The following is a 21,296-nucleotide window of genomic DNA, read 5'->3' on the forward strand; positions in this document are numbered from 1 at the left end:
CACCAATTGTAAAATTTTATTTTAACTTGTAATAACTATAAAAAACTGTTAATAAGTTATTTTCCATTCTGTTTTTCAAACTAAGTCTTTTTTTTTTTTCAACGTTTATTTATTTTTGAGACAGAGAGAGACACAGCATGAACAGGGGAGGGGCAGAGAGAGAGAGGGAGACACAGAATCGGAAGCAGGCTCCAGGCTCTGAGCCATCAGCCCAGAGCCCGACGCGGGGCTTGAACCCGCGGACCGTGAGATCGTGACCTGAGCTGAAGTCGGACGCTTAACCGACTGAGCCACCCAGGTGCCCCTCAAACTAAGTCTTAAAAAAATCCACTGTGTTTGTTAAACTTGCCAGCACACCTCAATTTGGACTGGACACATTTAAGTGCTCGATAGCCACACGTGGCGAGTGGCTAGTGTTCTACTGTATTAGACAGTACAAGCTAGATGAGTGCTACATAATGTATGGACTAGAGACTGTATTGCCATGTGATTAGAGTCTGCCCTGATTTTTTTGGTGAGAGGAATTATTACCGATGTATGTTCCACAGTAGTTTTCATCTTGGATTGCAGTGTAATCAGAGATGTTGTAAAGGAGGGAGTAGATTACCGTGAATAGGCAAGAAATAAGTTTTAATCAAGACTGTTCAAGCAAAGTACCTGATTATATATTTTAACTCATTGATTATTCAATCTAATAAAACAGTTATATTTATTAGATTTTGAAAGTCCCTCATCAAAGACTAATTGTTTGAATCACCTTATCAATGCAGTTAAAGTATATCACTCGTCGTCTTGGATATTCTGTTTGCAAGAAACACAAAACATTTTCCAGTCATTAGTTTGATTTTAAAATGTTTTCCTCTCTTTTGATAGTTTTATAGATTTCAAGCTTGAGCATTAGCATATTTTTTTTTTCTTATAAACCAGGAAACATTTTTCAGAGAACTTAATAACATTTTAGCAAACAGTAAAATAAAAGGAAGAGGGGAAAGGAAAACTCAGCATGTGTTGTGCACCAGCTGTGTACTAGCACACACACATGCATACACACCTTTTCTTCTCTCATTTAATACTCCGAACATCCTACAAGGTGCCCATATTTATCCCTTTCTTAAAGATGAGGAGGGGAGCCTGGGTGGCTCAGTCGGTTGAGCGACAGACTTTGGCTCAGGTCATGATCTCACAGTTTGTGAGTTCGAGCCCTGCATCGGGCTCTGTGCTGACAGCTCAGAGCCTGGAGCCTGCTTCTGATTCTGTCTCCCTCTCTCTCTGTCCCTCCCCCTCTCACGCTTTGTCTCTGTCTCAGAAATAAACAAACATTAAAAAAAATTTTTTTTTAAAAGAAGAGGAAATGGCCTGGGTAAGAAGTAACTTACCCATTATTTTATGGGTTAGGTAGTAGTTCTACACAGATTAAATGATATTTATCTTTAGAGTGTTTTGAGGCAGTGCTGCAGGTTGCAGGCATCAGTTGATTGGATTTTTGATGATCTAGCTAGTGTGACCTCTTGAGGGCGCAGCAGTCTTAGGTGATGACGATAACTTACTATACAGGGACTGTATGTGTTTTAAATGGCAGCTTGGTTTTTACAATTTTATTAAAAAATCTTGTGTTTTAAATGTGGCAGCAGAGCTTAGACAAGAAACTTAATTTCAAGTAAGATAAATCAGTAATTTTAATCTGTGGATCATACCCTTCGTTTGCTTCTGAAAAATTTTATTAGTAAGGTTAGAGCTCCTTCTAGTGGAAGTAATTTTATCTGCACCTATTCATTTTTTAAAAGGAAAACTTAGTATTTTTACCATTCTTATACTCGTTTGTGAATATCTTCTATTCAGAGTTTAATAAATAGAAATGATTTAAATGTAACTGGTTTCAGAGTTCTATAAACAGAAGTGAATTTAAGCATTTAAGGAGATACAATTTCCTGTGTAGTTTATATATACATTTGATTTGAAATTTCCCCCTTGTTCTTTTTTTTCTCTCTGTAAGAATACACAGTCGATTGTCATTCTTAGTGCTAAGTATGTTCTATAAAAGTTACTGTGAGTACTGCATTAGCAATGTATGTATATATTTATATTTAATGTTACATATTTATGTTTAAATATTTAATGTATGTTATATATAATAGCATATGCTAATAACGTTACTATATTTAGTGCATATTTAGTATAAATATATACATATACATATCTTACCATACATTATAATCTCAAGACAACTCATTCTGATAGATTTTCACTTCTTTATTTTATAAAAGAGAAGTGGTAGTTCAGAAATGTTGAGTGACTTGCCGGAGGCCACCTCACTGACAGATACCAGTTAGGATTCAAATCTCCAGCTCACCCACGAGCTGCACTTTCTGCTGTACACTGCACTGCCTCCTACCATCTCTGCCATCTTCTTGTTGTCTCTGGAAGAATGAAAACAAGAGTTCTTTTTCAACCTCAGCTAGGAAAGTGTTTAGTGACTCCATCGTTTTGCCTGCTCTACACATGTCCGTGAATGACTAGGCAAGCTCTTTTAGTATTGATTTTGGGGTTACAAATAAATTGTAGCAGGTGGGTGAATCTGCAAATAATGAAGTTGACACTATGGGTTTTGTTTGTTGCTGACAAAGTGATTGGAGAACAAGGCTTAGATTTGGACCAGATGGGTCTGCTAATATACCTCTTCTTGAGCTAAACTATCACTTTTCCACCGATCTCTGGATGACGTCACAACCATAGCCTCCTCTGCTGGTATGGGCTACTTACATGCGGGGAATAAGGAAAAATGCACCTATTCTGAGAACTGTCCAAGAACATGTTTCTTCACAAGATTTTTACATGTACCTACTTCCTATACTCAAGCAACCTTTCTGAAAAATAATCATTAGCTGGAAGAAAGGGTTGTCATTTTTCTGTAGGCATGCCCTTTCTCCAGAATAAAATTCCATTACACTATTACTCTCCCTTTTTCTTATTTGTACCTCTTCAGGTAATGTCCTATAAGGACTTAATTTTCCAGAAAGATAAAATTCTAAATTATAGAACGGAAGTGAAGTAATCTATGAGTAAAAGCCTTTCTCCAAGCTAGGCAATTTCAGAAAAGGGATGGTTAATTTAGATCAGTGTTTTTCAAATGTTGGCTATGACACACAATGAAAAATACATTTCATTGTGATCTAGTATATGTATACATCCACAAATATGGTGCACGCATGTACTCACGTGTGTACCTGTATACATGAGTATATAGATGTGTATGAATGTATGTATAAGAAAGTAATGCTTTTCTAAGCAGTATTTACTCTTTCTTTGTGTGATGTACTTTTGACATTTTGTATTCTATTAAAAAAATGCTGGATGAGATTGACTGAAATGATTTCATGATCCACTAATGGATAGTACTCTATATTTTGAAGAACATTGATTTAGGTCATTAGGACACCAAGTTGCAAATCATCTTTTCATGGCTATAAGAAATATCTGAAAAGCATAAATCATTCCAGTATTGTATAAACCATTTCCAGGTGACTAGGTCTGCATTACAACTATGTGTATGTAATTTTATATTACGTTTTAGTTTCTGGTGTACTCGATGCTGATTTCTATTTCCCCTGCCCTTTATAGTGACAAAAATGTGGATATTAATGAAGAACAACTGACTGGTTGTCTTCTGAGAAAACTAGGTGAGAGACATGTTTTAAATAGTTTTTTAAATTGTAAGAAGCAAGGTAGCAGTAAATAAAGTAATGTGTCTTTGAAGTCTTATATAGATCATAGTTATCTTCAACAGTGTGGAGACTGTTCTTCTCAATGAATTAATGTCCTTTAGAGATAGGGATTTTTTTCTCAATTGATTGGTAGTTAAGCAGTGGAGAGAATACATGATTTGTCTACGGACAAAGTCAGTGTTAGAACTGAGACTTTTAACCCTTGAGCTCTTGGTCTTTCCTATGAGAAATGTTACCTTGAAGTATCAGGCAGGTGTGCCATTTTAGGTGAGTTTATTATTAGATATGGAATGCCTGGCTATGTGTTGACGAGTTGATAGGATTCTAGATGTATTGAGTGTGGAAGATTGTAAAGAGTTATCTTGTCCTTCTGCCTCTAGGTAGTGCTCTATCAAATGGGAATATTAAGTTGTCTCTTTTTTATGGCAATTATTTTATTAGTATGATTAGTCTTTCAGGTAGTTTTATTAATAGATGGAATAAATTGCTATTTAAACATTAAATGGGTAAAAGTTATGCTAACATATATTTTTAAAAAATTATTTTCTAGATGGCAAGATTGTTTTACCAGGCAACTTTTTGTATTGTACATTCTATGGACGACCATGCAAGTTGCAAGTGTTGAGAGTGAAAGGGACAGATGGCATGATATTGAGAAGGCCTCAGAATGACACTGATGCTCAAGGAATGGCCTGTGAACAGTCCAACATAGACACCAGTACCCTGGATGTAGCCTTACAGCTGAGCCAGTTAGATCTGGAAGAGCCTCGGGATCCAACATCAAGCAGTACTCCTTGCAAACCAGTAGATGACAGAATGATAAGTAAAGCTAGTGACATTTTTTCAGATGTTACACAGAGTCCTAGGGACAACAGTGGACTTGAACTAGCAGAGATCATAGGACTTAAATGTAGTTTTGAATTGGCTAAAGGAGGAAATGAGCAACTTGTTAATGAAGAGAGATTGCTAAAGTCAGACTATGTGGGAACAAAGCACAACACTGATACTTTTTATTTTATTTCTTCAACAACGAGAGTGAATTTTACAAAGATTTGTACAAATTCAGAAGATCAAGACAACCAATTCAAAGTAACTTACGACATGATAGGAGGCTTAAATAGTCAGCTGAAAACAATTAGAGAAATAATTGAATTGCCTCTCAAGCAGCCTGAACTTTTCAAGAGTTACGGTATGATTCCTTCAGTGTATTGCACCCAGAAGTGTTAAATTCGAACTAAAAAGCAGTTGGCTCATTCCACTTAAATAATAATTGTTCACTTTCTTTTCTTGTTTTTTTTTCCTGAGTAGTAGGTATGGTAGGAGGTGTGAGTTGCTTTGGGAGATGCCGGTTAAACCGTGAGCTTTTTTTCATGCTTTATCTCTTTAGATTGTAATGTGAGTTAGCTGCAGCCTTGTATCTTCTAATTGCATACTTCCACAATTGTTTATATTGGATCTAGAATTGGTATCTTGTCATTCTAGGTGAGCTGTAATGACCAAAGAAGTAAACCAAACATTCAAATATGTTGGGTAAAATTTCTTTGTTAGGAAATGTAGCTGTGTGCAGATCTCTTTGCATTTAAGCAAGTGGTTAAGGGAGTGATTGGCTCCTAGGAAACTCAGGGATTCCTCTGTATGGTAATTGCCCAGATCCTCTGCATGTATTTGATGCCTACCATCTCTTTCTCTGCCTTTTCCTTTTTCATGAGTCTATATATAAATATGGAATGAACCCTTGGATCGACATTTTGCTAGTAATCTTTATATAGTCTAAGATGGCTAGTTGGATGAAAATTAAGATTGATGGCTTGTTTTGGATGTCCTTGTTCTTATCTGAGCTTTGTGTTCTGATTATTGAACTGTGCTGTGTGGGATGGGACATAGCAATTTTGTGGATGTCCAGCCAGTTTTTCACCAGTGTGCCTGGCCTCTCTCAGGTCTACTGAGAGAGAAAAAATCATTTCTGGAGATCAGTGTTTGGGCCAGTTAGTACATTTTGAGGGGAAGGGGCAGGGTCAGAAGGTCTGACTCTTACTTTAGTTTTGTGATACAAGGTAAATTTACAACTCATGTTTGCAATCATATGATAACACAAGAAACCTAGTAATGTTGAATACAGTCTTCTTTTTCTTCTAGGAATTCCTCCACCTAGAGGAGTGTTACTCTATGGCCCTCCAGGTACTGGGAAGACCATGATTGCTAGGGCTGTTGCTAATGAAATAGGAGCCTATGTTTCTGTAATTAATGGTCCTGAAATTATAAGCAAGTAGGTGCATAATTTAATAGAATAAACAGTTTTATTAAATACTTCTTAAATGTGTTTCAAAAAAATGACTGCATAGCATTCCCTCTGGATATTCATATGTTGAAATACTTTAAATTTGCTTTTAATTGTGTATAAAAATTAAGTTTTGAAAATAATTTTTGAAAGTAGTTTTAAGTATTCTGGAAATATTTGAAAAGTCAGATGAACTTTTAAAGACGAAACTTTAAAAACAGTAAAAGTTGGTCCTTAAATGTATTTTATTTGTTACAGATTCTATGGGGAGACAGAAGCAAGGCTACGTCAGATATTTGCTGAAGCCACTCTACGGTATTCTTTACATTTAGATGTTTGTAATTAGTAGTCAAGGATATTGTAATCAAAGTACGCTTACTAACACTATATGAAGCATGAAAGAACAGTACAAAAATAATACCGATAGCACTAGCAATGATTGTAAATCTAATGAAGTTGTATTTAATGTATTTTTATCTAATATTGTCTTGAAAGTTTGATAAGTGAGTTACTGAATTACATAAAGTAGGAGAATTAAAACAGATGGTAAGTCAGGTGATTTTGCTTGAGCATATAAATGTATGATCTTCTTTCTTTAGAATACCTAGAGTACTTAGGCATATCCAGTTTATCTAGTTGCCTTAGTAGATTGTATCATAGTAGCCCTTTATGCTTAATTTTTTTTTTATTATAGTTTGCTTCAAAGAGACAAATATGTTGCTCTTTAGAAACAGTTCGCTTTGATTATTCCTCAGTTTAGGCTACCTATTGCATCGCAATGAGTGTAAGAGTGTGGTGTGTAACATGGTCTAATGTAATGTTATTTGTAATAAGGCTGTCTCTACCACTGTTTTGGTTTTTAACTTACCATAATTCTACTCTTGTCAAAGGAACTTTCATATTTAAAGTTTTTTTTCCCAGAGACAGCAGATGAAAAAAGTAGTTGGTTGTCCCAATACTAAAAATTTGAGAACCAGTGGTATACCTTATTATGTAGTATGTTTTTGTTGTTATGTTCCTGGAAGTTGAAGCTTTCTATTGTGAGAGAATTCACATCGTTTTATGGGAGAACTCATCGTCTTGAGAGTTCTTTTTTTAATAGGCTAAAAAAAAAAAGAGGGTGAGCATTTGGAATTTCTTTCTTTTTTTAATGTTTATTTATTTTTGAGAGAGACACTGTGAGTCGGGGAGAGGCAGAGAGAGAGGGAGACACAGAATCCAAGCAGGCTCCAGGCTCTGAGCTGTCAGCACAGAGCCTGATGCAGGGGTTGAACCCACAAACCTTGAGATCATGACCTGAGCCGAAGTTGGATGCTCAACTGACTGAGCCCCCAGGCACCACCCCCCTCCCCCCGACTTTTTTTAGTGTTTATTGGAATTTCTATTCCTTGGACTTTACACCTGCTTCAAGGGACATCTCTGGCCTCATCTTCTGAATTGTTGCAATCATAACAATTTATTGGGCATTAGCAGTCAACTTCTGTTTGGGCATAGACTCATGAGTAGTAGACTATTCTCAATAGTCTTCTTTTTATTGAGTTCAGATCTGTTAGAACAATTAATCTAAGGTTTTTCATCCTATTGCCTTTGTCTTAATATTATTAATTAAAGCCCTAAATTTGATGCATTAAATTTCCTTTTTTTAATTTTTAATTTTAATTCCAGTATAGTTTGCAGTATTATATTAGTTTCAGATGTACAATATAGTGATTCAGCAATTCCATATATCACCCATTGCTCATCAGGACGATTGTCCTCCTTAATCCCCATCACCTATTTCACCCATCCCTCTGGTAATCATCAGTTGTTCTCTATATTTAAAAGTCTGTTTTTTAGCTTGTCTCCCTCTTTCTCACCCTCTCACTCTATTTTTTTTTCCTTTGCTCATTTGTTTTGTTTCTTAAATTCAAGGGGTAAGTGAAATAATATGGTATTTGTCTTTCTCTTACTGACTTATTTTACTTAGTATTATATTTTGTAGCTCCATCCATGTCATTGCAAATGGCAAGATCTCATTCTTTTTATGGCTGAATAATATTCCATTGTGTATTAGTACCACATCTTCTTTATCCACTCATTTATTGATGGACACTTGGGCTACTTCCATAATTTGGCTATTGTAAATAATGCTACTGTAAACATAGGGGTGCATACATACCTTTGAATGAGTATTTTTGTATTTTTTTGGTAAATACCCAGTAGTGTGATTGCTGGATTGTAGGGTAGTTCTGTTTTTAACTTTTTGAGGAACCTCCACAGTGACTGCACCAGTTTGCCTTCCCACCAGCATAAGGCATGAGGGTTCCTTTTTCTCCACATCCACACCAACGCTTGTTGTTTCTTGTGTTTTTTATTTTAGCCAGTCTGACCAGTGGGAGGTGATATCTCATTGTAGTTTTGATTTGCATTTTCCTCATGATAAGTAATGTTGAGCATCTTTTATGTGTCTGTTGGCAATCTGTATACCTTCTTTGGAGAAATGTATGTTCATGTCTTTTGCCCATTTTTAGTTGGATTATTTGTGTTTTGGATGTTGAGGTATATCAGTTCTTCTTATGTTTTGGATAGTAACCCTTTATAGGATATGTCATTGAAAGTATCTTCTCCCATTTAGTAGGATTGCCTTTTAGTTTTATTAATTATTTAGTTTGCTATGCAAAAGCTTTTTATTTTGATGTATTCCCAATAGGTTTGTTTTTTTTTTCCCCTTGCCTTAGGAGACATATCTAGAAAAATGCTTCTTTGGCCAATGTCAGAGAAATTACTGCCTGTGCTCTCTCCTAGGGTTTTTATGGTTTCACATCTCACATTTAGGTTTTTAATTCATTTTTGAATTTATTTTTGTGTATGGTGTAAGTTTCATTCTTTTGCATGTGCATTTCAGTTAAGAATTTAAGAGTACTCCCTTTTAGTTTTGTAATTGGAATGGATTGTATCAAATTTAAAAATCATATGTATATTAAAGAATTAATTTTACTTGTTTTTTTTCAGGCACCCATCAATTATTTTTATTGATGAGCTGGATGCACTTTGTCCTAAAAGAGAAGGGGCTCAGAATGAAGTGGAAAAAAGAGTCGTAGCATCACTGTTAACACTGATGGATGGTATTGGTTCAGTAAGTATAGCACCAGTATTGATTCTGTGTAGGAAAGGGTTGCCTCTTAATAATATGTACGTAGTAGCAAAAACTAACAAATATGTCTGAGTTTTGGGGTACTCTAGGATAGGGAAAAATATTAGCCATAAAAACTAGAGGAAAGACCCCTAAAATAATTTTCTTTAGCAGAAATCTTAGTAACTTCTAGGATAGTATACCTGCACTGTATACTTTTTTACCGTATAAAATAATATACAATGATGGATTTCTTTTATAATAAATGATATTAACTTAAAAACCGGAAGCGGGGTGCCTGGGTGGCTCAGTCGGTTAAGCCTGTGACTTTGGCTCAGGTCATGATCTCACTGGTCACGTGTTCAAGCACTACGTTGGGCTCTGTGCTGACAGCTCAGAGCCTGGAGCCTGTTTTGGATTCTGTCTCCCTCTCTGTCTCTGCCCTGCCCTGCCCCCACTCGTGCTCTGTCTGTCTTTTTCAAAAATAAATAAACATAGGGGCGCCTGGGTGGCTCAGTCGGTTGAGCGTCCGACTTCGGCTCAGGTCATGATCTCATGGTCCGTGAGTTCCAGCCCCACGTCGGGCTCTGTGCTGATGGCTCAGAGCCTGGAGCCTGTTTCAGATTCTGTGTCTCCCTCTCTCTCTGACCCTCCCCCGTTCATGCTCTGTCTCTCTCTGTCTCAAAAATAAATAAACATTAAAAAAAATTTTTTTTAAATAAATAAATAAATAAATAAACATTGAAAAAAATTATTTTAATAAAATAAAAAACCAGAAACAAAAATCAGTAAAGAAGATTTAGATATATTTTAGAGGATTTTACTAAGAAATTTCATGATTAAGTCTTGAATACTCATGTACAAATTGATTCTTTTAGGGCTTTAAGTTTGACAGTTGAAAGGAAATAAAGAATAATGGAAAAATATGTTTGTGCAACATTTAAATTTTTTTTAATTAAAAAATTTTTTTTATGTTTATTTATTTTTGAAGAGAGAGAGAGAGAACGGAAGCTGGGGAGGTCAGAGAGAGGGAGAGAAAAACCCCAAGCAGGCTCTGTGCTTTCAGTGTGGAGCTGGACATGGGGCTTGAACTCGTGGATTGTGAGATCATGCTCTGAACCGAAACCAAGAGTCAGACACTTAACCAACTGAGCCACCCAGGTGCCCCTGTTTGTCAGGGTTTAAAAAGAAGCTACCCATGATAGATTCTCTATAGATTCTCTCTATAGATTCTCTGATAGGGCATACACTTGCAAATTAATAAAGACTGTGCTGCTTGTGAAAGGAAGATCCATAGATGTAGAAGCAGGAATGAAGAAAAATTCTTTCAGACTCCTGACAGCCATTTACCAGAAGAATACATTTCTTATGCAGGATTTTTACATAAATAACTCGTTTTGTAGAGTCATGTCAGAACCAAAAGAAATTTTAGAAATCATGTAGTCCCAAGTCCTCCTTTTGCACATTGCAAAACTGGACTGTTAGAACTTTTTGGTTTTTACTACTTGTTGGTAAAAACTAAACATGTGAAAATAATGTGAAGGTTGGGTTTTAAGTGTCTGTTATTTGCTAACATGCGTTACAATTTTAAGAGTAACAGAGAAGAGTTGAACCTGGAGGAAGCTGGATGACCACCTCGTTCTCAGTCTAGGTGCAATAACTAGGTGTGATCATCCCAGGTTTGGTTCTCCATCTTTAAAATTGGAGAGTTCAGTGATGTTAGTATGTTGGAGGTGGCAGGGCTCTGAGGACTGACTCACAATAGCAACACTCATGAGAGACATACATAAACTGGGATGCCAGTTTGTCTATTTACAATAAGAATATCATCATTAAGCCAACCAGATATCTTTGTTTATGGTTGAATCTTTTCATCTTGAAGACAAATATGTATGGAGAGCTGTATTATAATTAGAAGAGTTTTTGGGAAGTATAAAATCGTATGGAAGGCTTTGTGTTGGAGGATCTTAATTACTATGTCATTCTGCTTTCTCTGCTGCTAGGGTAAGTCTACTCTGGACTGGTGTTCTTGTCTATGGGCAGGACTGGAAGCATCTGACACTGATGTTTTAGTGTGAAAATGCTTAAGGGCCTGTATTTATCTTCTAGATTCATAATTCATAGATTTTATTGTAATCCATGCATTTTCTGTTGGCACATCCAGTACAATTGAACAGGTTGAGTTTTCTTACTTTCAATCACGTTTCAGTTAAACTTGTATTACACTGTATCATCAGAATAGAATGTTGGATAACCTCACAGGTGGCTGATCATTATGTTAGTTTTTTATAATTTGTTGTTTTAAATTTCATTCCTGGGCCCCTGGGTGGCTCAGTTGGTTAAACATCTGACATCGGGTCAGTTATGATCTCATGGTTCATAGGTTTGAGCCCTGTGTTGGGCTCTGTGCTGGCAGCTCAGAGTCTGGAGCCTGCTTTGGATTCTGTTTCCCTCTCTCCCTGCCCCTCCATTCATGAAGATGGTGAAGCTTAGATGCTAAAAATGGGAGAGACATCACTTACTATAGTTGGAAAGGTAATTATTGGAAAACTTTCTAGGTGAGGGAGTATTTAGGCTGAACTTAGGAAGATATGGGATGAGTAATAAAAGTGTAACAGGTAGGACTGAGCAGCCTGGACAGTTAGATTCATCTGATCTACAGAGCCAGTGCCAATATGTTTATTACTTTTATAAGTAATGATATTTATTCTCATTTTGTTAGGAAGGAAGTGAAGGACAAGTGTTGGTCCTTGGGGCCACAAATCGCCCTCATGCCTTAGATGCTGCACTTCGAAGACCTGGACGATTTGATAAAGAGATTGAGATTGGAGTTCCTAATGCTGAGGATCGGCTAGATATCCTCCAGAAACTTCTTCGAACTGTACCCCATTTGCTCACTGAAGCTGAGCTGCTACAGTTGGCAAATAGTGCTCATGGGTACGTTGGAGCAGACTTGAAAGCTTTGTGTAATGAAGCAGGTGAGTGTGCTTTGCTACTGTGAGTCTGTATTGATGGGCTTCATAAAGCTGGTTTATTTACATGCTGATAATTTATGTCATATATCTTAATGGAAATAGGTAATCATTTCTAATTATATATATATTGAAAACTAGATAAGTCAGAAAACTGTTGAAAACAAATAAAAATCATGCTTAATCTTCTAAAGGTAACCACTATTATAGCATACATCCTTTTATACTTTTCCTAAGTACACATGTACACACACACACACAGTATCAGATGCATTAATGGCAGTTTTGATGATGACAATATTTGTTGATATTGTGCTGTGAAAATTAGGGAGAAGTGCCTACAGGAGGATCAAAATTTTCCTTATGGTGAAGCTTTGTATTTCTTGAATTGCCAAAAAAGTACTTAGCAAAACCTGGAATTCTGTGCCTCAGAGTATGTGATGGTGATATTTAAGTCTGAAAATGTATAAGGGCTGTTATTAATCAGTTGAGTCTTTGACTCTAAGAACTTCACCATGGCATAACTGTATTTACTTTGAAAGCCCTTAAGACCTTTTGACATTTGTGTAATTTTTCAGAGTAATTTTAACTATGAAAAATATTCAAATCAGGGCAGTTTTTATAAGGTATTGAAATAAGAATATATTGAGAAAATATGTAATAGTTTTTTATTGCTTTTGTTTGTTTATTTTTTGGTCTCAAGAGGTTGTGTTTATTTTCTGGTAACCTCGAAAAGCTGGGCATATACCTCAAAGCATCTCTGGTGTGCCAGTAATCTTAGGTTCCTTAAATTTATTCCCATTTCTTGTGCGGGCATATGTTTTCTAGGTCCTTTTATACTTTAGAAGGAATTTTTTCATTTGTTGTACTCTCTCATTCCAGTTTGTGACTGATCCAACGTTTTCAAAAGGTGTTTTAAAGAAAGTTTAGCCCGTTTACATACTAATGAAAGAAATTAAATTTTTAGTTGGAACTTTAGTTAGAGTTTTAGTATAGAAATATGGTAACCTTTACTTTCACATTATTGATTCACACTTAAATCTAAGGTATTAGGCTTTTAAGACCCTTCCATTAGTCCTTTTATCTTTCTAATCTTGCTCAATATTGCAGGGAAGAGAATATAGAACAAAACAGGTTGGAAAAGAAAACTTGGAAGAGTTATTTAGGGGTCCTTGAATATCTTACTTTTGGTGGAGAAAATCAGCTTTTATTCTATTTGATCATTGTCACAATTTCCATGATAGAGGATGCACAACTGGGGGAGACTAAACATTCTTTTGGTACATTATGGTCTAGGACAGATCCCTTTCTATCTAGTTTCTTGTGCTTCACAAGAAATGGTGGGTGTAATCATGGAAGTGAATTCCCTAGTGATCAAGAAGCAGAAGTGTCAGTGTGGATAACTTTGCTTCCTTTATTCTATTAGGTTATAATGAAGAGTCTGAATTACTATGTAGGCATTGCTTTGGACTTTCCCATCTCGACGAGGATTCATTCTTCAGTATCTTTTATCAAGCATTTTTTTTGACTTTCTAATACATTCATGCATTCTAGAAGGTTCTGGGATTCTTGTTGTCCAGAAACACACAATATGATAAAGGAAAGGGATTTGTGAACAACTACTTAACACAGTGGGATATGTACTCCTAAAACTTTGGAGAATGTAGTAACTTCTCCTGTGGGGAAAGGAATGCTGTGGTTATATGATTTAAGTTTTAATTTCACAAGTTAGAATAGTCCAGAAATTAAGTTGTGTCCTGAGACATTAAAGGGAATTGTGATAATGTAATTTACATACATACAGATGTAAATAGGACCATCTGCTTTTGTAGGCTGTGTGGTACCCCCAAGAACTTCAGGAAAATGACAAGAAGATTTGAGAGATCTGACATTACATTTAAATGAAATGTAGGTTTCATACATTTAAATGAAAAAGTTGTGAAAGGGTCAGAAGGTGGGATAGAGAGGGGCCTCCAGCCTGAAGTTATGTACATATGTATGTATGTATGTATGTGGGACATATGTGGTACATACAAACAGTAAATAAATATTAACTTCTGTTAATGTGACTTAATAGTAATTTCAAATTGTAAGTATTGATCTTTTTCCCTCCAATCTAGCAATGAATCGGTTTATGAGAAAGTAATTTTTAAAAGATTAGCATTATAATTAGAGTGTAGGGAAAATATGTGGTTTTGTGTATACTGCCTTAAATACTAGTGTATGTTGTGTTATGTAGCATCATTCCTTACCTAGCAGAATAAGGTTTAAGAACAGTGTACTAGAATGTTTTTGCAACGTGTTTTTCTAAAGAGGCAGGGGATATAGTAGAAAATGGATTTTGAGGGTTGGACAGACTTTGGTCAAGTTCTTTGCCTTATCTGAGTCTTAGTTTTCCCCATTTGTAGATTGAGGGGGTTGTGGTAGATGGTATCTAAATGCCCTTGTAAATATGACATTCCCGAGGTAAAAGGGAAAACAAGAAAGAAATGGGGGGGGGGGGGTGGGGTGGACCAACGAAAGGATAGGAAGGATTAGAAAAAGGAAGGGGGAAAATAATAAAGAAATAACCAAGTTACTCACTAAATATGGCCTGGCCTCATTAACTGCTTTCTTCATACATCTGTCTGGCCTTTCTGCCCTTCATTGTCTTCTCTTTTGTACCTGTTTGTCTGAATAACTGAAACTTAAGTGATTAGTTGGGGCTTTCTCCGATGGTGTTCTTAGAAATAATGACACAAAGCAGACTAAGGTCAGTTGTGAAGTTAACTGTATTTTCTCATTGAAACAGTTTTATAATTTCTGACTATGGATTTGGCATGAGTAAATTATAAATTTGGCTAATAGTACAACTCAGAAGGAAAGATAAAACAACTCTAAAACTCAGCGTTAAAAATAGTAGAATTATACTCCAAGTGCTATAGAATAGGCATAAATGTATCCCACATATTGAACACCCAGGGGTATTCCCATATATTACAATGTGTATATTGAGCATAGGAAGAATAAACCCAGCTGTATGGTAAATTTGAACTACTTAGTTATAAATAAAAAGAATTGAGCACTTAATGTATCCTACCTAAATTTAGAGGTTATTAGAAAATAATTTGAATGGGTTTCAGTCTTTTAAAATGACTACTACCTAGGGAAGTTTGAACTGCTTTTTTTTTTTTTTTTTTTCAAACATGTAGTTTCCTTGGGCAAATAGAAGCAGTTGCAATCATTACATTGATCTTAGAATTATACACAAAGTGGGGCAACCAGGTGGCTCAGTCAGTTAAGTGACCGACTTTGGCTCAGGTCATGATCTCGCAATTTGTGAGTTCAAGCCCCACGTCAGGCTCTGTGCTGGCACCTCAGAGCCTGGAGCCTGCTTTGGATTCTGTGTCTCCCTCTCCTTTTCATGCTCTCTCTCTCTCTCTCTCAAAAATAAATACAGGTTAAAAAAAATTTTTAAAAAAAATTATACACAAAGTTAGAATCACTGTTTTTATATAAAAAATTTTATTTAATGTTTATTTATTTTTGAGAGAGAGAGAGAGAGAGAGAGAGAGAGAGACAGAGCATGAGTGGGAGAGGGGCAGAGAGAGAGAGCGAGACACAGAATTCGAAGCAGGCTCCAGGCTCTGAGGTGTCAGCACAGAGCCTCACCCGGGGCTCAAACCCATGAACTGTGAGATTTTGACCTGAGCTGAAGTCAGATGCCCAACCGACTGAGCTATCCAGGTACCCCCTAGAATCACTGTTTTTTTAAAAAAGAATCAAGATAATACCTTAATATTTGGAGGTAGTGTTAATAATTGCTGGTACATAGTAAGTGCTCAGTAAGTATTTGATCTGATAAGAGTATGTGAAAGCTGGGAGACTTAATGAGAGTTAATCACCACCCCACTCCCCTTGAGTAATAAAAATGTTTATTAACCTGGTAGTTGAATCAGTTTTGTTTTTAAACACCTGTGAGATTCATCTCCCCGTCTCCTCTATTGCCTTCAGAAATCCCTGTCTGTGCTGAGGGAACAACTCCATGTGGTTATTGCTACCTTTATAAGTAGCAGTAAACAAAGTGTTCTGTGAATCCTTAAATAACTGCTGCTATTTTCTTGAAAATTCCAGTCCATTTTTAACTTCCCACTGACAAGCTTTCTTAGCTGTGGCTCTGGCTATGGACTTTATATTTTATTTAAAACCTGTGCTTTTCAGGAGGCATTTTCATTATTTACCAGTTGTACTGTGCTTAAGTGGACAGCTTGAGAATGTCCACTGGCATAGCTGGGAAGTAAGGCACTTTAACTTCCAGATTTGTGAGAACAGTGAGAGAGTCTAACTCCAGGAGATGTATTCATGAGTACATAGTTAATTTTGTCTCTTGGACAAAATTTTGTCTCTTGTCACTTGGAGAACTTAGTAAAAATTGGTGGGTGTGCCCCACTCCCAGAGTTTCTGATTCAGTCCTGGCCAGTGCCTGTGAATTCTCACAAGTTCCCAGCTGATGCTGTTGGTCTGGGGACTACATTTTAAAAGCCTCTGACTTAGGACATTGGTTCTTAAGCCTCATTATGCATCAGGTTCACCTGGGGAGCTACACACACACATTCCCTCTCCACATTTAATTAAGGGAAGTAGAGAACTGGAGCCAGTATTTATGTTTCCCAACTGATTTTGAAGCAGCCAGTTTTGTAGTTGCCTGTGAGCAAGTATTCTGAATCATTTAGGCCAGTGGTTCTCCACTTTAAACCTGTGTAAGAATCATGTGTAGAGTTTGTTAAAACACACTTCTGGGCCCTATCCTACTAGTTCATTAGGTCCAGGTGGGACCCAATAATTTGCATTTCTATCAAGTTGTAGGTGATATCATTGCTGTGAGTCCAAGGGCTACCATTTGAGAAGCACTGATCTTAATCCACCAACTCTCTGACTTTTTGAGATTCTCTGTAACTGGTTAAATAACTGGATAAATTTAGAGACTGTAAATCTCTGACTACCTCTGATGGTGTTGGATTTTTCCCACAGTTTTTATATGATAGTAACGTACTATTCCAAACTGTATCAATAACTCTCACTCTAGGAGAAAATAAGTGTCCAAATTTGTCTTGTAGATATGTATAATGGTTCTGAATAAAACTTAAAAATGACAATTCTGAAAGATAGAAAAGTGACAAATAAGGAAACAGTTAAGAATTAACAGTTAAGAATACAAATAAAAATACGTATGTTTTTCCTAGAATGTTTGCTTGCTTAAGATTTGTGGACCTGTGTATTTGCGTTTTTTGGGCATTGGCTGTCTGATGGTTTTCCTTCTTCCTGGACTGCCTTCTAGTCAGGGAATCCTTGCCAATTTTAACAAAGAGTGGTGCACAGATGTCTAATAATAGCATACATTAAAATGATTCGGAATTTCATGTAACCTAAGTGGATTATGTTTCCCACTGTTTTTGTAATCTAAAGGTTATTGTTTGTGGGATGTTGTTAATACAAAAGATCTAAGTCCCTATAGAATACTGAGATGTGCATACTTTTCCAGGATAGGTTTATAAGCTATTCCATAGTTTGTAAGAGTGATACTACATCTTCTAAAATATGTTTATCTCAATTGTTCTACTCTTTTACTCCAGTGTTATTAAATATTTTCTATATCTTTTAACTTTGTCTCCATAATGAATATGAAAGTTGGAAATACTACAGTAGTGTTGCTTTCAACACTTCGATCTTTTATCTGAGCAGATATAATGTTTAATGTTGAGGACTGGGTGTGAAACTTATTTTCAAATGTTATATATATTTTTTATAATTAATTTTTGAGCTAGAGTGTGGTTTGATATGTTGTGACTTGTCTAAAAGCCTAATGTTTTGTAGCTCACCTTTTTAAGCAAAGAGCAGCTGCATTTTGAAATGTTTTATCTCAAGTGGACAAGTTGTTTACAAGCTCAACTCTGACACATCCTGACATTTAATGTCTATGTTTGTATTTTTCCTAGGATTAGGCTGCCTTTCTAATTAATTAGTTGCATTAGCCTTTTATTAATTCCCTCAAAATTTACAGTGTTTTAAATTAACAACATAGATCAGCATACCACACTTTTTTGGAAAACATGAAATGTTAATTGTGTAGCAGAGACATGAATTATATAAACTCTGCTGAATGTTAGAAGATGCTTAGCAACAATGTTTTCCAAATATAGGGATTTATTATAAACTTGTCCTTCTATGGCTGCCTGTGCCATTTCAGGAGAGTGAATATAAATAGAGCTTGATTTCTTCAAGAAGTGAACTCAGTCATTTTGTTTACAGTGAAAGGAAGTACTTGCTTCACATTCTAAGAATTTATCTTTAGCATCCATGTTGATTACATATCATTTCAACATGTTCATACCAAATATTTGGGCCTTGATAAGATAATATCACAGGAAGAATTAAAACTCTCATTTAAACAATGATTTTGTCATTATTACACTTAAGTAGGTCTAGTAATAACACTGAGTCTAATTACTATAACATAACTTTTCTTGAGATGGAAAATTTTATCTGTCTTGTACCAGAGTTCTGAGATACTTATATCTATTACTCCCCTCTCCTACCCTTCACTAGTTTATTTCAACAGCAATTTATGGAGGATCTGCTACGCACCAAGTATGTAACAGTCCAGCTCTTATAAAAGGATTTTTCTCAAATTTTCCGCCATTTTTTGAATTCTGCCAATGTTGTCTAAGTTAGAGTAAAAATATTGATTGTGCAAAAATTTAGTAGTTTTAAATAAAGTCCAGGGAGCTAATAGGGTTTTGTGGAAAGCTTGTGGTGAGTTGTAGATTCAGATGCTACACTACCCATTTAATTTCTTGAATTGTTTTCTCACCTGCTAACCAGGATATATTTTTTTTAAGTGTTCTTATGAGGTTTAAAAATGTGGTCTGGCTGCCGTAGTTATGATTTTACAGACCCTTGGTTAAGTGTTGCTTTCTCTCTTTAAAAAAAAAAAAAACAAACAACTCATATTTTGTGTGTGTGCATTTCTCTGATAGATTATTTGGGTTTTAGCCATACTGGTGTTTTATGAAATATTCTTGGTTATCCTAATACAAGAGATGTTAGGGAAATCTGGCAGAATCCTTTACCTTGAAAGAGAAGTAGTTTTTCCTGAATTTGGATCAGTAAATGTCTTGCCCATCAATAACAAATGTAAACTAGAGGGGCGCCTGGGAAGCTCAGTCAGTTAAGCATCCTACTTCAGCTCAGGTCATGATCTCGTGGTTCGTGGGTTCGAGCAGCTCTGTGCTGACAGCTCAGAGCCTGGAGCCTGTTTCAGATTCTGTGTCTCCCTCTCTCTCTGCCCCTCCCTGCTCATGCTCTGTTTCTCTCTCTCAAAATAAATAAACATTAAAAAAAAAAAAAAAAAAAAAAAGAAATGTAAACTAGAGATAGTGTGTTAGAGCTTGTTTTGGGTCCCCTCCCTGCCAGATTTCCTTGCTGAATTTGGGAGCTTTCATATCATACATAGGCAGAGTCACAATCTCTTCCCTCCCCTCCCTGCCCAGCGTGTGAGTCTGCTGCAGGCCAGTAGTAGAGCAACAAAATTAAGTCGATGTACTGTATATTACAATTATCATTATCATTAATGCATTTTGTAATGGATCATGTCTTTATTATTGTAGCTGGATAAATAAGTAATTATGTGGTACAAAATCTCATGAAACAATGAATTTTCTCTTATGTTTTGTAATTCTGATATTTAATGATAGTTTTACTTGTGATGCTGGGAAAAACTACTGCATAAATACTGTGGATTTTATATAAAAGATGGATTTTTTTGTTGTTGGTCAGTGAATTGAATATCTTAATGTTACTTTTGCTTTTTATTTGAAAGGACTGGAGCTGAATGGTTTGTTTCAGAAAAACAGGTGGTAGTTTTGATTCTATTTAAATTCTCAGTGATGTATACCAAATACTTCACTAGTGGAAAGTTTTCTTAATTGTCTTGCCAAGAGTATAAAAGTAGGAAACTTGAGGAAAGTTTTTCTTCCTAATTAAAGCAATCACAAAAGTGAAATAAGTCTATCTAAATAAGATATTTCTAAGAGTTATTATTTATTTATTTTACTCTTTCTTTGTCAGATCCTGTAAGCTTGATTTTCAAAATTTATTCAGAATTTGAGCTTTAAAAAAAAAACAAAACAGCTGTTTCCACTGCTCTTATCTGGACTATTGTGATATCATCTCCTGCTCACTGGGTCCTCCATCCTTTGTTATATTTACATTGTCTGAGGTGCAGGACTTGAATTGTAGGTTTTGGAGATGAAGAGAGCCTTGGTTAGATTTGGGAGTTGTCAGCAATTAGATGGTGACTGAAGCCATTGAAATGAATGAAATCGCTTAGAGTGACTGGAGTTCATTCATTTATTTATTTATTGAGCCATACACTGCACTGGGTGCTGGGGCTGCCCCAGTGAACAAGGCAGACCTGGACCCTCTCTTCTTAGGGCTCAAGATGCCTAAGGAAGTACTGCAGAGTAATAGGTAATTACAGTACAGTGTGTTGGGTGTTTGTGATTCATCAGGGAGGTTTTAGAATGATAATGAAGAGAGAGCAGGGACTGGCAAGTGGCTAGAGAATTGGAAAGAGAACTGAAAAAGTGTTGACTCAAATAAGGGAAGATTTCAGAGAGGAAGTAATTAGAAATAGTGTTGTATTAGTTACCAATAATCCATTGTGTCAGCCATTGTTTGAAGTGCCTTACATGTATTAATGCATGTTTTACTCACTGCATCCCTTACAAAGTTATCTTCGTTTTATAGGTGAGGAGACTTAGGTCTGAGAGCTTAAGGAACGCTCACAAGATCATACAGGAGATAAATAGTGGAGCTAGGAACACAACAGTATTAGAGACTGACCAGAGTGACATCAGTTGCTTAGTTTCTTACCTGGGAAGTCTTCATGGCCTTAGAAGAGAGTAGTTCTAGTAGGATCCTGTTGCTAGCTCCTAGACTGCAATAAATTGAGGGGTGATTGAAAGTTGAGGGAACAGAGATAGTCCTTGTGAATTACTTTTTCAATTTTAATGTTATTATTTAGAGTTTTGTACCTTCCATAAAAAAGGGATGATATAGTAGGCCTGCCCTCTGCCTTTGCCACATCTGTGCCCTCTTTTCCTCCTCAGGTCAAAACCAGATCAGGTTATATTCCATCATTATCTTCCTGGTTCCTTCTTTCTGATCTGGGC

The 21,296-nt window shown here is 36.1% G+C and overlaps 2 protein-coding genes across 5 annotated transcripts in view; both read left to right on the top strand.

Annotated features, from left to right (window-relative positions):
- Positions 1–21,296, top strand: part of FGF2 (fibroblast growth factor 2) — a 309,364-nt gene that overhangs the window by 107,347 nt on the left and 180,721 nt on the right. The window lies entirely within an intron of this gene.
- The window catches only part of AFG2A (AAA ATPase AFG2A), a 368,869-nt gene that overhangs the window by 6,928 nt on the left and 340,645 nt on the right, over positions 1–21,296 (top strand). For all 4 annotated transcript variants that reach the window (XR_009616188.3, XM_060654237.3, XM_060654243.3 and 1 more), the window contains exons 4-9: positions 3,619–3,677; positions 4,273–4,911; positions 5,859–5,988; positions 6,259–6,315; positions 8,992–9,115; positions 11,835–12,090. Coding sequence is in view for 3 of the 4 variants with exons in the window: in XM_060654237.3 (XP_060510220.1) it covers positions 3,619–3,677; positions 4,273–4,911; positions 5,859–5,988; positions 6,259–6,315; positions 8,992–9,115; positions 11,835–12,090 (1,265 nt within the window). In the remaining variant the exon portion in view is untranslated. The remainder of the gene's footprint in view (positions 1–3,618; positions 3,678–4,272; positions 4,912–5,858; positions 5,989–6,258; positions 6,316–8,991; positions 9,116–11,834; positions 12,091–21,296) is intronic.

Source organism: Panthera onca, chromosome B1, assembly GCF_046562875.1.
Source record: "Panthera onca isolate mPanOnc1 chromosome B1, mPanOnc1 haplotype 2, whole genome shotgun sequence".
In the NCBI taxonomy this organism is placed as follows: domain Eukaryota; kingdom Metazoa; phylum Chordata; class Mammalia; order Carnivora; family Felidae; genus Panthera; species Panthera onca.